The sequence below is a fragment of the Pseudorca crassidens genome, chromosome 10 (assembly GCF_039906515.1).
Source record: "Pseudorca crassidens isolate mPseCra1 chromosome 10, mPseCra1.hap1, whole genome shotgun sequence".
Taxonomy (NCBI): domain Eukaryota; kingdom Metazoa; phylum Chordata; class Mammalia; order Artiodactyla; family Delphinidae; genus Pseudorca; species Pseudorca crassidens.
Genome location: NC_090305.1, coordinates 25,091,621 through 25,104,502, shown reverse-complemented (window position 1 = coordinate 25,104,502; position 12,882 = coordinate 25,091,621). Strand labels below are relative to the sequence as shown.

The following is a 12,882-nucleotide window of genomic DNA, read 5'->3' as shown; positions in this document are numbered from 1 at the left end:
TCTCTCAGTTTTTATTTTTAACATCTTTATTGGGGTATAATTGCTTTACAATGGTGTGTTAGTTTCTGCTGTATAACCAGAGATTTTAAATAATATAACAACTATGCTATATAAAATCTTTTACTTTATGACTTGGTGAGATCTAACAGTTTCTCTTAGTTTTTGATTAACAGAAATCCACTTCAGGCAATTAAGATGGATTAGTAGAGTGAGTCGGTGTGATACTTACCTAACCCTTTCCTCCACTGTGCTTAGAATGCCAATCCTCTCCCAGGTCTGCCTATAAAATTAATACCAAAATATCTGCTTATTCTAAGTATTCCTTTTGAAACTTGCTTAAGTATCTAATCTCATTAGAGATTTGGATTTGTGTTTCCTAAACAGGCAGGGATTTGACATGAGTATGAATAATACTATCATACTTTGGGAAAATGATTTAAATTTATGAAGTAAATCACCACCGCAGGAAAGCCATGCAGTCTCCTTGTAGGCAACTACTCTATTGGAAGGAGCTATCAGAAAAGGAGAATAAGTCAGTCCTTGATTCCTCCATTCCTAGGTGACTAATGCCAGGACGCAATATCTGAAATCTCCTATCATCCACTTTACTCCAAATCAAATAACAGTACCCCACAGAGGGCGGGTATAAACAGAATGTGGGATGTATCTCAAAAGTTTGTACCTTTTCCCTGCTCCAATCCCCTGTGTTCAAAACCTGTAACCTTCGTTCTTCATATAAGAGAAGTTTAGTGAGGAGAAAACTTCTGATTCTTTGCTTGTCCAGAATTTTCTTTCTTTTGCTCTTACACTTAATGTTTTGTTGTTTAGATAATTCTAGTTTCTACTCAGGAAAGTGATGAAATAAAATTTATATTTTAAAGCAGGACAAGAAAATTTAAACAAAAATTCTCTCTCTCTGTCTGTTTGGGCCTCCTTCTTCCCCCTGTAATATGCAATGTGTATCTGCATTATACATTAACCCGACCTCCTCAAAGGTGGGAATGTCCGCTTGATTGTAAAGATCAATTTTTTTCTTTCTTGTGATGACAGCAATGTAACTTCCTAAAAGAATAGCATTCTTTCCCTACTCTGTAGGCGATCATGGAGACTCTCTGCTTGCTTTGTACATGTTTACCTGGACTATGTATCTTTGGTGAACTTTTATGTAAAATGTCAGTATGTCTCAAAAATATGTGTGATCCTTTGTCTCAAAAATATGTGTGACTGTGCCTTCAACTTCTAACAGGTGGAACAGTTCTCAGAGCTTCTGAATCTGTCTTCTAAGTTATAATCCTTAGTTTGGCTCAAATAAAATTCCACCTTTTTTGCTTAACTTGATTGTTAGTTGAATTTTTGTCGACAAAAATAAAGACTAATTTCAATTGTTTTCTAGTAATTAATATTGAATGACAGATGTATGATGGAATCTGATTTTTTTCTTTTGTACATAACACATTTTTCTGGACTCTGGAAGCTTTGAGGTTTTTGGTTTTTGTTTAGTTGTTTGTTTGGAGCTCTAAAACTTTATAAGAATTCATGTATATATGACTCTTTTTTTTTTTGCAATACTCCAACTTTTTGTGAAGTACCCTTCCTTCTGATTCTTGCCCCTATTCTCCTTTCCATTTTGGAAAGTGTTCTAGGTGAATGTTGAAGTTCTGGATCTATTTGCTTAACTTATATTTCCTAATTTTTTAAATCTCTTTGATTTAAAGTACCATGTAGTAACTCCATTTTCCTAACCCAATATTTTGACCTTCAGGAGTGTCTACTCTGATATTTGACATTTCCATTTGTTTTCTACTTTAAGCCAATTTTTCATTCCCAAGAATGCTGATTATTTCTTCAATCCTGTATCTCCTATGAAGGAATCCTTCCTAATATACTTCATATTTGTATTAAAAATCTTCATATACACACACTATTCTTTACCTTTTTATGTTAGAGAAATCTGAAAATTAGAGATAAGCAAAAATAATAGATAGAAACACCCATATTTGCACCACTCAGAAATAAATACCCTGGACTTCCCTGGTGGCACAGTGGTTAAGAATCCGCCTGCCAATGCAGGGGACACGGGTTCGATCCCTGGTCCGGGAAGATCCCACATGCCACGGAGCAACTAAGCCCGTGTGCCACAACTACCAAGCCTACGTTCTAGAGCCCACAGGCCACAACTACTAAGCCTGCGTGCCACAACTCAGTAGTAGCCTTCATGCCTAGAGCCCATGCTTCACAACAAAAGAAACCACCACAATGAGAAGCCCGTGCACCGCAATGAAGAGTAGCGCCCATGTGCAGCAACGAAGACCCAACACAGCCACAAATAAATAAAAATAATTAAATTTTTTTAAAAAAAGTACTTTCCAAAAAAAAAGGAATACCATATCATTATTTTTCTGTGATTTTGATGTCTATCCTATTTTTCGCAAACAGGATCATACTGTTTACACTGTTTTAAAAACTGCTCTTTGAAATCAATAATATCTTGTAGTTCTCTCTTGCTCCCTCTTCACTTTTCTCTCTCACACAAACACTGGTATGTACTCAACGAAATTCCTCAAAATATTCTCCACAGGTTAACTGATTTTACACAAACAATTATCTATTATTGGGAAAAATATATAAGTATGTATATAAATTTTTCAAATTTATTTTGTGAATAGAATATTTACAGTTTGAGATAGAATACACACACAAATATATACATTTCAAAGTAAACAAAAAAAGCAAGTCATGTCTTCAGCCCATTCCTTCTCTCCTTCAGTTTTCCCTTCCCATTCCTCAATATTTCAGACCCTAACCATACGGTATGTGTCAGACCCCAAATGAGACAGGATGGCCTTACGGAGGAGGGTTGCCCAGCTTGGTGGGAAAGAATTTGAGTGGAAAGAGAGGTCATGCATGAGGTGGGGAGACAGCCCCGAAGAGAACTGCGGAAGAATATATGGTCCTATATTCAAACAATGTAATATTATGCAACAATATAAAAAATGTTAATGTACTGATACACACAACGTGGTTGAATCCCAAAATACATTTTGTTTAGCCAAAGAAGCCAAGCACAAAAGCATACATACTGTATGACTCCATTTTTGTTGAAGTTTTAGAATAGGCAAGATTAAGCTATCATGATTTATATCAGAATACTGTTTTTCCACCCCCTGGAATGGATTGATGGACAATGGACATGAGGAAAATTTTCAAGAGACAAAAAAGTTCCACAGTTTGATGGAGGTGGTGGTTACATGAGTATAAGCGTTTGTGAAATCTCATTCAAATGCATGTTTTAAAACCATGCATTCCATTGCATGCAAATTATATCTCAAGACATTTGATTTCTTAAAAAGGCAAATGTACCTCATTGTCTCTAGAAAATATTTGTTTAGGATCTTGGTATTCATTTAGCCAGACAGTTAGGGACTTACATACTAATATTTGTGCAATTGCTATTTGTGTCTCTGATTATCTGTAAACCTTGTGTGACATGAAGAAATATGAATCAAACTTGGAAAGAGTGTGAAATGGAAAGAAAATGCCATGTGAGCATTCTGTATCTAGCACGGTAAAACTGTGTAGTTATATCTATTCTACTTTGGGGAGCCCTAAGGTTTTTGGAAATACAGACCTATTCTTGGAGCAGAGAGCCCTCCATTTTCAACTTCTTATTTCCCCCTGTGCAGCTCTGCACGTGGCTTCCAATATCAATCATGGTGTGGTGAGAGTAAGCATGCTTCTCCTGGGCTTATCCTCTAAATCAGCTAGCTTTGTTAGATGGACATTTGGATTACCGGCCGAACTGAGTAGTATACAGGAAGATGACTCCCTCTCCCCAAATAATGTCATTTCAGTCCTTTGCAGGTGGTGGGGGGGGAGCTACACTGAGCATTTTTGACCAAAGCAACTTTAGAGTTCCTATCATTCTATAGCTCAGCCCAGTCCAAAGTCTCCTGGGGTGACCTTTATTACTTCCACTTTCAAAGTAAGTAAAAGAGCTGCAGGCAGGCTGTGACTCTCTCGTTAAACCTATTCCAGGAGAGGCATTCAAATGCCAGTGCCTATTGGCAACCCTGTTTTTCCTCCTTCCTAAGAATATTTTCCTAATCCAGGGATGGGTTAGAAACCGGCTGTTTCCAGTCCCTGAAGCCACACCGTTGGAGGCTGACCTCAAGAACAACCAGGTGCAAATTGTCTCTGGAGCTGGGTCTTGTAGGTGCCAGGTCTTGTAGGTTCCAGGAGCTTCCAGCAGCCCCCCTTGGCTCAATCTGGATGGTGAGAGAGAAACATATGGTGATGTGCAGGTGTGTCTGTGGGACATGTGGGTACTGGAAAAAGAAGGGCTTGAGCTCTGAGTCATGTGGTGACAAAATTCCCTTCCCTTTCAGAAGTTAAGCCACAAGAGTATTTGCAGTCAAAATAAATAAATAAATGTATGAATGAATGAATGAATGAAGGGGGGAAATAGTCTGGCTGAGTGGAGTGGACAAATTTTGTGTCTGACTTCATCTCTCAACATTGAACTCAGGGTTTTCGGTTTCAAGAGAGCCCCGGTGAGCAGATGAATCTGTAGATAAGCAAGTGAGCCCACAGGACACAAGAGAACAGTTTACAGTTTACTACACCTGCTGGGGAACCAGTTTTCAGGAAAAAAAAAAAGAAGAAGAAGAAGGAGGGAAGAAAACAAAACCCATTGGGAACGGGTGGGCATTGGTGGTGTTTTTCTCAAGGTCTGTGAGGGAAAATAGCCAAAAACCTGTGTATAAAAGTATGTCTTTGAACACGGGATTTTTGTTTTCCAAGAACTTTCACTTGGCTAGCTTCTCAGCACCTTCTCCAACAGAGTACCTCATTGTCAGAGTGAACATTTTGTGCTTCCACCTGCTCCACTTTCTGCTCTGAAGAAGATGGCGGGTTTTCCCAGCTTCCTTCCTGCTGGCTTTCTCCCCACTCTTCTCCTTCTCCAGGTGTCCACGTGGTGCTCCCCAGGTCAGTGTTCTCCCTCATACTTTTTATTTGTAGGTGTGTTTTCAGTGGTTCTTCTCATATAATGGGTCCATCAGTCCCAACTCTGCATCTTCTCAAACGAGTTATTTCTGGGGGAAACTGTGGCTGTGTCTGCTGCTAACAGAAGGCTTGAAGGGTCGGGTGAAGGGTGGGAGTGATCTCCTTCACATCAACACATCTTAATCCTTTGAGCAGACCTCGCAAAACTCATAGCTATAATATTTATCTAAGTCTTTATTGCGTACTACTGATTTTAGCCTGTTTAAATTTGATGTAACTGTTTGTTAAAACATACTTCGTAGGGCTTCCCTGGTGGCGCAGTAGTTGAGAGTCGGCCTGCCGATGCAGGGGATATGGGTTCGTGCCCCGGTCCGGGAAGATCCCACATGCCACGGAGCGGCTGGGCCCGTGAGCCATGGCCACTGAACCTGTGTGTCCGGAGCCTGTGCTCCGCAATGGGAGAGGCCACAACAGTGAGAGGCCTGCGTACCACAAAAAACAAAACAAAAAACCATAAAACTCCCATACTTTGTAATGTTTTCACTGTCAAGAAAACCCAAGTCTGAGTACAAAGAATTTGGACTCAGGATCCCTAAGCTCTATCTGCTTATGATCTTGGACAACCCATCTATTCTTTCTGGGACATAAGTCCTTTCTTCATAAAATAAAAGGTCCCCTCAAGATGAAGTTTTCAGACTCCAGGTTTGAAGAGAACCAGCTATGAAGTCACGATAATGGCATTTTCTGTTATTGTCTCTTTAATTGAGGTCAAAAAATAACACAAATAAGAGAGAAATACATTTGGGTCCCTACATAAAGAATGCAGGGGGGTCTACCATCTCATCCTGCCCCCCACCCCCATTCATTCCCCCAATTTGTCTTTAATTTTCATGCAGTGTCTGGGTTTTCCGTGAAGGGACCAGCTCAGCCCATCATGGTCCTGCTAGGGGCAGATGCCAGTCTGCCCTGCCAGCTGTCTCCTGAGCAGAGTGCAGCCCACATGCAGATCCGGTGGTACCGAGCCCAGCTCTCCTCCACAGTGCTTGTGTACCAGAATGGACAGGAACAAGGAGGGGAGCAAATGCTGGAGTACCGTGGCAGGACAGAGTTGGTGGGGGACTCCATTGGCAAAGGCGCGGTGGCCCTGCTGATCCAACACATCCGTGCCTCTGATGATGGCCAATATCGGTGTCATTTTAAGGATGGTCACATCTCCCAAGAAGCCATTGTGGAGTTGCGTGTGATAGGTAAGTTAACTGAGCACAGAATGTATGTGTCATGGTGTAAAGCAAAGGGAAGGGTGAGAACATATGGATTCCTAACTTGGCATTTCTTATGATCTTCCATATGTTTATATAATATTTTGCCTTGTAGAATGTCAATTTCCTAAACTGTACAGTGAGGATAAGACTATGTACTCTGCTTTTAAACAATAAAGGAGGCAATCCTTCTGAAGATATATTAGTATCCAAAAGATCACAAAAATTAATTAACTAGTATTAATTCAGATAGGTACTGAGGCCTTCAAATATTTTTGACCCAATCAGGAGAGAGAGACAACTTGTAGAATTAAACTCCTTTCTTCTAACTTTCATTGTCCCTGTTCTTTTTTCTTCTTGGAATGATCTCAAAGCTCTCTCAGTCCAAGTAAAGTGCAAAAGCATTAAGTTGATTTAAAAACTGAATCACAGGTAAGTCTAACTTTGGCCATGAGCAGTTTTGAATTCTGAGCTTCAGTTTGCTCATCAGCCTAGTGAAAGGCAGTTACACCTTCAGCCTCAGGGACTCCTGAATCCCGAGGACCACAGCCCTCAGGCACATGTCTTCTCTCCTCAGGCTTGGGCTCTGCCCCTCACGTTTACATGATGGGGCCTGAGGATCGCGGGATCCGAGTTCTGTGCTCCTCAGGTGGCTGGTTCCCAAAACCCAGGGTGCAGTGGAGCAACATGGTGGGAGTGAAGCTACCATCCCTCTCTGAGTCTCAGACCCAAGATGGAGATGGGCTGTTCTATGTGGAGGCATCGCTTGTGGTCACGGACAGCTCTCTGGACAATGTGACCTGCTCCATCCAGAACCCCTTCTCTGGCCAGGAGAAAGTGTCAGCCATCTTCCTCCCAGGTCAGTACGGCACAAACTCCAAGGCAGAGTTGGGTGCATTAAGGGCAAGTAGGAGTGAAAGAAGGCTGAAGGGAGCCTTGAAGAGAGGGCAGGGCTTCCTCCAGGTCAGTCTCTCACTGTGTCTCCACATGCCTGTGTCAGAGCCCTTCTTCCCCAGGACGTCTCCGTGGAAGACAGCCCTGGCTGGGACGCTCCCTTTGCTGGTGCTTCTCCTCATCGGGATCAGCTACACTGGCTGGAGAGAACATAAAGCCAAAGAGAGAGAAGTAAAGAAAAGGCAGGAAGAATCTCATAACACAGAGGAGATGAAGAGAGAAAAAGAAGTGGCACTTAGAGTCAAAAGTAAATCAGGGCAGCAGGTCAAATCAGAGGTTCATGGAAAAGCTGCAGATACAGGTTGTGTAGGGTGGATGGGGAAATAAAAGATTACTGAAGGATCCCAAGGAAAACGCAGGGTACCAAGAATTCTACAGAGCTGGGAGTCCTATGGAAAGGAGAAAATCATGTGGGAAGTTAGGAGGTCTGTGGGCAGTGGTCACGAAGCCTCCAAATTGCGGCTCAACCCACACCATGCCTTTTCACACCACTGTGCCTCAACCTGTTTCTCTTTGTGGAAATGTCTTCCCTTAACTTCTCTTCCTTTTTGTCCTTCAAGAATAGGCTTTAGAAACACCTAAGAAATCTTAAACTCCTATGAAGCATGGGCTCTCCTTCCTGTGTGACCCCATGATACTTCCCATGTTAACGTTTCTTAGTGCCCGTCCTTTTACATTTGACAAATATGTTTGCTAATCTTTCTCACCTACTTAACTATGGGACCCTTAAGAGAAGGTCAAATTGAATTCATTTAGCTACTCACCAAACTTAGGAGCAGCTAAAACCCAGTTTCATGGATTTTATATCTCCTCCTCTTCCAGTGAACCTCAAGGCAGAGCTTGGTGAGTCTTGTTTCTTCTCATGCCCTGTGTAGAAGTTGTTCCCCTTTTCACACCTGTTCTGGGTCTCTCATTGAATGTTGTTTCTTTCAGAAAGTCGAAAGGCATTATACAATAAAGGTAAGAGACTCTGTCATGTCAATTGATGTCCTGATGACCAACAGGTTCTCAGCTCCCTATCCTTAGAGGAAAAGACTAAAGGATTGAATGATGATTAGTGGAAGAGAAATAAGGGGAAGGAAGAAAAATTCAAGGCCCCAGATTAATGTCTCATCTTGTCTTACCTCTATTTTTTCTGTTTTAGATTGGAAGAAGGCCTTGCTATATCCTGGTACGTAACTCTATGGACCTAGTCTTGCCAAGTGCCTCTGGTATTCTGAGCATAATAAGCAGAGTCATAAACACACACACACACACACACACACACACACACACACACACTTGAAAGTTGTGAAAATTTATTTGGTATCACTCTGTAGTATTTTGTATTTGGAGGCTCAAATAATCAGTTGTCTTCCAGAGCTAATGATGAAGGAGCAGTAATGGCTGCCTGGTCAGTCCCACCACATGGCTAGGGTAGGACTCAGCAAGAATTGTTAGCTCATCCACTATGAAGAAGGAAGGGACAGAACTCAGAGTGATTTTGATGAATAAAGAGAGATTTGGGAACAATAAAGACTATATTATATCAGCACTTCTATTCTACAAATAAAGTTTAAAAGAGCAGGAAATGTATTATATTTTATATTTGGAAAAATATATTAACTATGATTTCACTTATTTTACCTATTTGAAATAAAAAAGTAAAATTCAATATATAGGGAGAAGGTTTATGTGTAAAAAAGTTGAAAAACAACTTTTAAAAATATTTGAATATGATTTGCAAAAATATGTTTATCTGGTGGTGGGGAAATTGGCTATATTTATACCTTCTAAAATTTGTCCATGTATTCTGTGGGTTTATAACTTGTGTGTGTGTGTGTGTGTGTGTGTGTGTGTGTGTGTGTAATATAGAGTTGGACCTCAAAAGCACACCAGGTCATTTCTTGAATATGTATCTGTGCAAGTTTTATATGCCAGACATTGTGCTAGATGTTGGTGGTACAAACTATTATACTCTAACCCTGTGAAACAAAGTCCATTGGGGGAAGTAAGCCAGGAACCAGGCAACTACACACAGCCTGATAAGTGCTTTGATAAGAGGAGGTCCTCCCACGGATTAAAGTTGATTAAGCAGTTTCTGTTGAGTTTTCTTTCATGAGATACTGAAAAATAATCCCGTGTTTCCAAAGGAGTGAACAAAGTACTAAGAATGACTTTTGACTTTTAGTTCCAACTCTACCAATTACAGCTGAGAAATCAGGTTCTTTTCTCTTTTTTGAGCTCAGTGTCCTTATCTCTAAGACAAAAAGACTGGAATACATGATCTCAGATGTCCTCCTTGACTCATATATTCATAGATTCTATGCATCTGAGTGCTACACTTCTGACAGGAGCGCAGTTTAGTGAGAGACCACAGTGCTGCTCCAATCAAGAATTATGGATATGTCCTTATCTGCCTATTGTCCCAAGACTTTATGAGAATACCCAATCTTTAAATAAAATCACAAGTCCTGTCATAAGAGAAGTGGCCACAGGCAGAAGCAATTCTATTTCTCATGAGGAATCTGTCCCTGGAGAAAAATATAAGCAATCTGATTACAATCTGGGTCAAAGTAATAATGGCCCATTTAAATGCCTTAGTCATAAGCTTAAACTCTACTCTGAGGAGATCACAGGCTAGAAAAACTATAAATAAAATGGAATAGAATAAAATTAAATTAAATTTAAAAATACAGTTTATAGCTCTCATAGTGAGGAGGTCCATAAAGGTCTTGAGAGCATAGTAGAGGGACATGTAGAGCATTAGACCGTGCTCCAGGGGTCTCCAAACCTGGCTCAGACTGGAGAATACACCCCAGCTTCGGGCTGAAATATGTGATAGTTTCTAGTGTGAGACAGAGCGCAGAAAGCATACTATTTGTCCTGTAGTTTCTGGATACTACCAGAGCTTGAGGGGTTTAGAGGAGGTGAGAATGTTGACAAGAGAAGGTGATGAGTCAGGGAAGGAAGCACCTTACCTCCTTTTCATTCCCTGGGTATGCTTCCGTCCCAGTTTCAACTTGTATTGCTCTTTTTCAGACTGGAGGAAGGAACAGTTCCAACCTGGTAAGTTGTTCTTTATCTTTTTGGCTCCCTTCCAACCTGCCCTCTGAGACCCCACTTTTCTTTCCTAACATCATCTCCTCACTGAAAAGACAGGGGCACTATTGTTCTGGTAAAGAGAGGGAAGAAACATCAAAATCATTAAATATTAGCCTGAACTGAAAATTGCTGCTAGGCTTATCTACTCTGGTCGTGATTCCATTTTCAATATATTGGCACAGCTTCCTCATCTATGGGGTCCACTTGGTTCTAAAACAGAAATTAAGATAGCCCCTCAGCTGAGGAGACCCCAAACTAAGTAAGAAGTGCTCAAAATAACAATTCAGTTGTTCTTTGTAGAGAGGTCAGCTCACTTGGATCCTGTTACTAATTGAGGAACATAGGTCTAATTTGCAGAGGACAGGGAAAGAATACCATTCTCCAATAAACACTTCAAGTCACCTGCTCACTCTGGCATTCTGCCAAGACACTGACCTATATAACTGCATAGATAGGATAAGATAAGTAGCCTAGAACTCAAGATGAGAGCACATCAGCCGCCTCCCAGCACCACCTCCCCCAACACACATGTTCAGAGGGGATGCATTCTATCCCTACTCCTTACACATTTGCTCTGTTTTGTTAAGGTTTCCCTTGTAACAAAACAATTAAAGAAACAGGGGAAACAGTTTTCTGAAATATACAATGTTGGCCTTTTCCTTTCCTTTTTTTTTCTTCCAGCTCTTGTGACTCTAAATCATGAAAACTTTCATCAGGACAATTCTGACCCAGAGAGAGAAGAGAACATCAGAGAGGAAACACGGGTATTATTATGTAATAAGCAAGGAGACGGCAACCTTATCAAACTTGGTCAGAAAGAATTCACTTCAGGGAGACATTACTGGGAGGTGGACATTGAGGACACTGATGAGTGGACTCTAGGCATTTATGAGAAGCCCACAGAGAGGAGTGGGTTACTCAGCCATCTACAAAAGAAGAAGTTCAGCGTCTTAGAGAAGAAGGGACGTGAATACAGGGCTCTCACCTGTTCTCCCCCAGAAATTTTCCTGGAAGAGCCTCTCCTGATAGAAAAGTGTCCACGAAAGATTGTGATTTTCTTGGATTATGAGGATAGTGACATTTCTTTCTATAACATGACTGACAGAACCCACATCTTCTCTTTCACCCAGGCCAACTTCTCTGAGTCACTCTATCCTTACTTCAAACTTAAATCCATGGAGCTCTCCCCATCTGTACAATATTAAGTGACCTAGAAGAAGAACCTATAAACCATGAAGATAGTAGCCCATTCTCTGTAAGCCCTAGGACCACTGATTATGAGGCCTCTTGGCTTAAGGCTCCATGAAACTGCATGACCATAGTTTCTAACCACATCAGGCAGTGTTTCTCAAACAATCTACAGAGAAGAATCTTTTTTTTTCTTTTGGTTATTGTTGTAAATGTTTCTTGCATTATATATCACAGACATACTTTTCTGAATAAATTACTGGAAATAATGAAGTGAGTTAAAAACAGACATACAAGTGGTAATTTTATTATTAGATAAAATATAACTAATGTTTTCTGTTAATTTGCTCTAAAGTTTTGTAATACTATATTTCTGTATTTGTTTCATAAAGAACTAGTAAGAAAGGTTTTATAAATATGCACTGGTCTGAGGATCACACTTTAGTAGCACTGCTCAAGGAATAAAAATTAGATACACTTCCTCACATTTCTCAACACTGAATAAAAATGACAAAAGAGTTCTATTTTCAAATGTTGAAGTAGAAAAGTTAAACTGTAATTTGATAACAAGCTAAACTATATCTTAAATGCAAGGATAATTTGAGAAAGAAAAAAATAAATATCAATCACAATCCAATTCTAACTAATGTGGTGATGTGAACATGATGGAGGTCTGGGAAAACCAGAATCAACTGAGAGCAAATTGAGGTATTTATCCTATTGAATGATGAGAGAGAAAGGTGATTGCTTTGCTTAAGATGTTAATAAGGAGAATGACTGCTTTGTATTCTGGGGAATTCTAAGTATGTCCACCAGCAAAGGTAAGGAAAGGCCCTTCCTCTCCCCCCAATCAAAACTATCTATTGGGTTAAAATGAAATGATTAGAGGAAACAGTAACTAATACTTAAACAAGGGTGAGAAGGGAATGTCATCCTACCACCCAGACTAGAAAACCTTGTAAATGCAGTGGACACTGTGTAGAGTACCCACAAAAATCTTTCCCTAGTAATGGGGAATAATTAGCACTAGACTAAATATTGATCCAATATTGATGAACAAATTTAAAAGCAAGATTCTAATGGACCAAATTGTTTACAAGTATCTTAAATTCATTCCAGAGAAAAGCTCAACAGGATAAAAAAATCACACTGTCTGACATTCAATCAAAAATTACCAGGCAAGGAAAGAAGCAAGAAAATACAACATATAATGAACAGAAAATCAATACGTTAAAATTGACATGGAACTGGTACAGGTATTCAAATTTATAGACATGTTAAAACAGAAGTTATAACTGTATTCCAAATAGTTTAAAATATGTTCAAACAATTCACTAGAGATATACATTTAAAAGAAAGACCCAAATTGAACTTCTAGAAATGAAAAGTACAA

At 40.0% G+C, this 12,882-nt stretch overlaps 1 protein-coding gene across 1 annotated transcript; it reads left to right on the top strand.

Moving 5' to 3' along the window:
• Positions 1 to 4,904: 4,904 nt before the first annotated feature.
• Positions 4,905 to 11,506, top strand: LOC137232883 (butyrophilin-like protein 1). Its single transcript, XM_067755748.1, has 9 exons — positions 4,905 to 4,986; positions 5,901 to 6,251; positions 6,841 to 7,122; positions 7,264 to 7,464; positions 8,040 to 8,060; positions 8,151 to 8,177; positions 8,362 to 8,388; positions 10,239 to 10,265; positions 10,983 to 11,506. The coding sequence occupies exons 1-9, from the start codon at positions 4,905 to 4,907 to the stop codon at positions 11,504 to 11,506; spliced, it is 1,542 nt and encodes a 513-aa protein (XP_067611849.1).
• Positions 11,507 to 12,882: the final 1,376 nt, after the last annotated feature.

Coding starts and splice junctions, on each gene's coding strand:
- LOC137232883 (XM_067755748.1), top strand. CDS start 4,905: ATGGCGGGTTTTCCCAGCTTCCTTCCTGCTGGCTTTCTCCCCACTCTT. Junction 8,389..10,238: donor GAAGGCCTTGCTATATCCTG/GTACGTAACTCT, acceptor GCTCTTTTTCAG/ACTGGAGGAAGGAACAGTTC. Junction 10,266..10,982: donor GAAGGAACAGTTCCAACCTG/GTAAGTTGTTCT, acceptor TTTTTCTTCCAG/CTCTTGTGACTCTAAATCAT.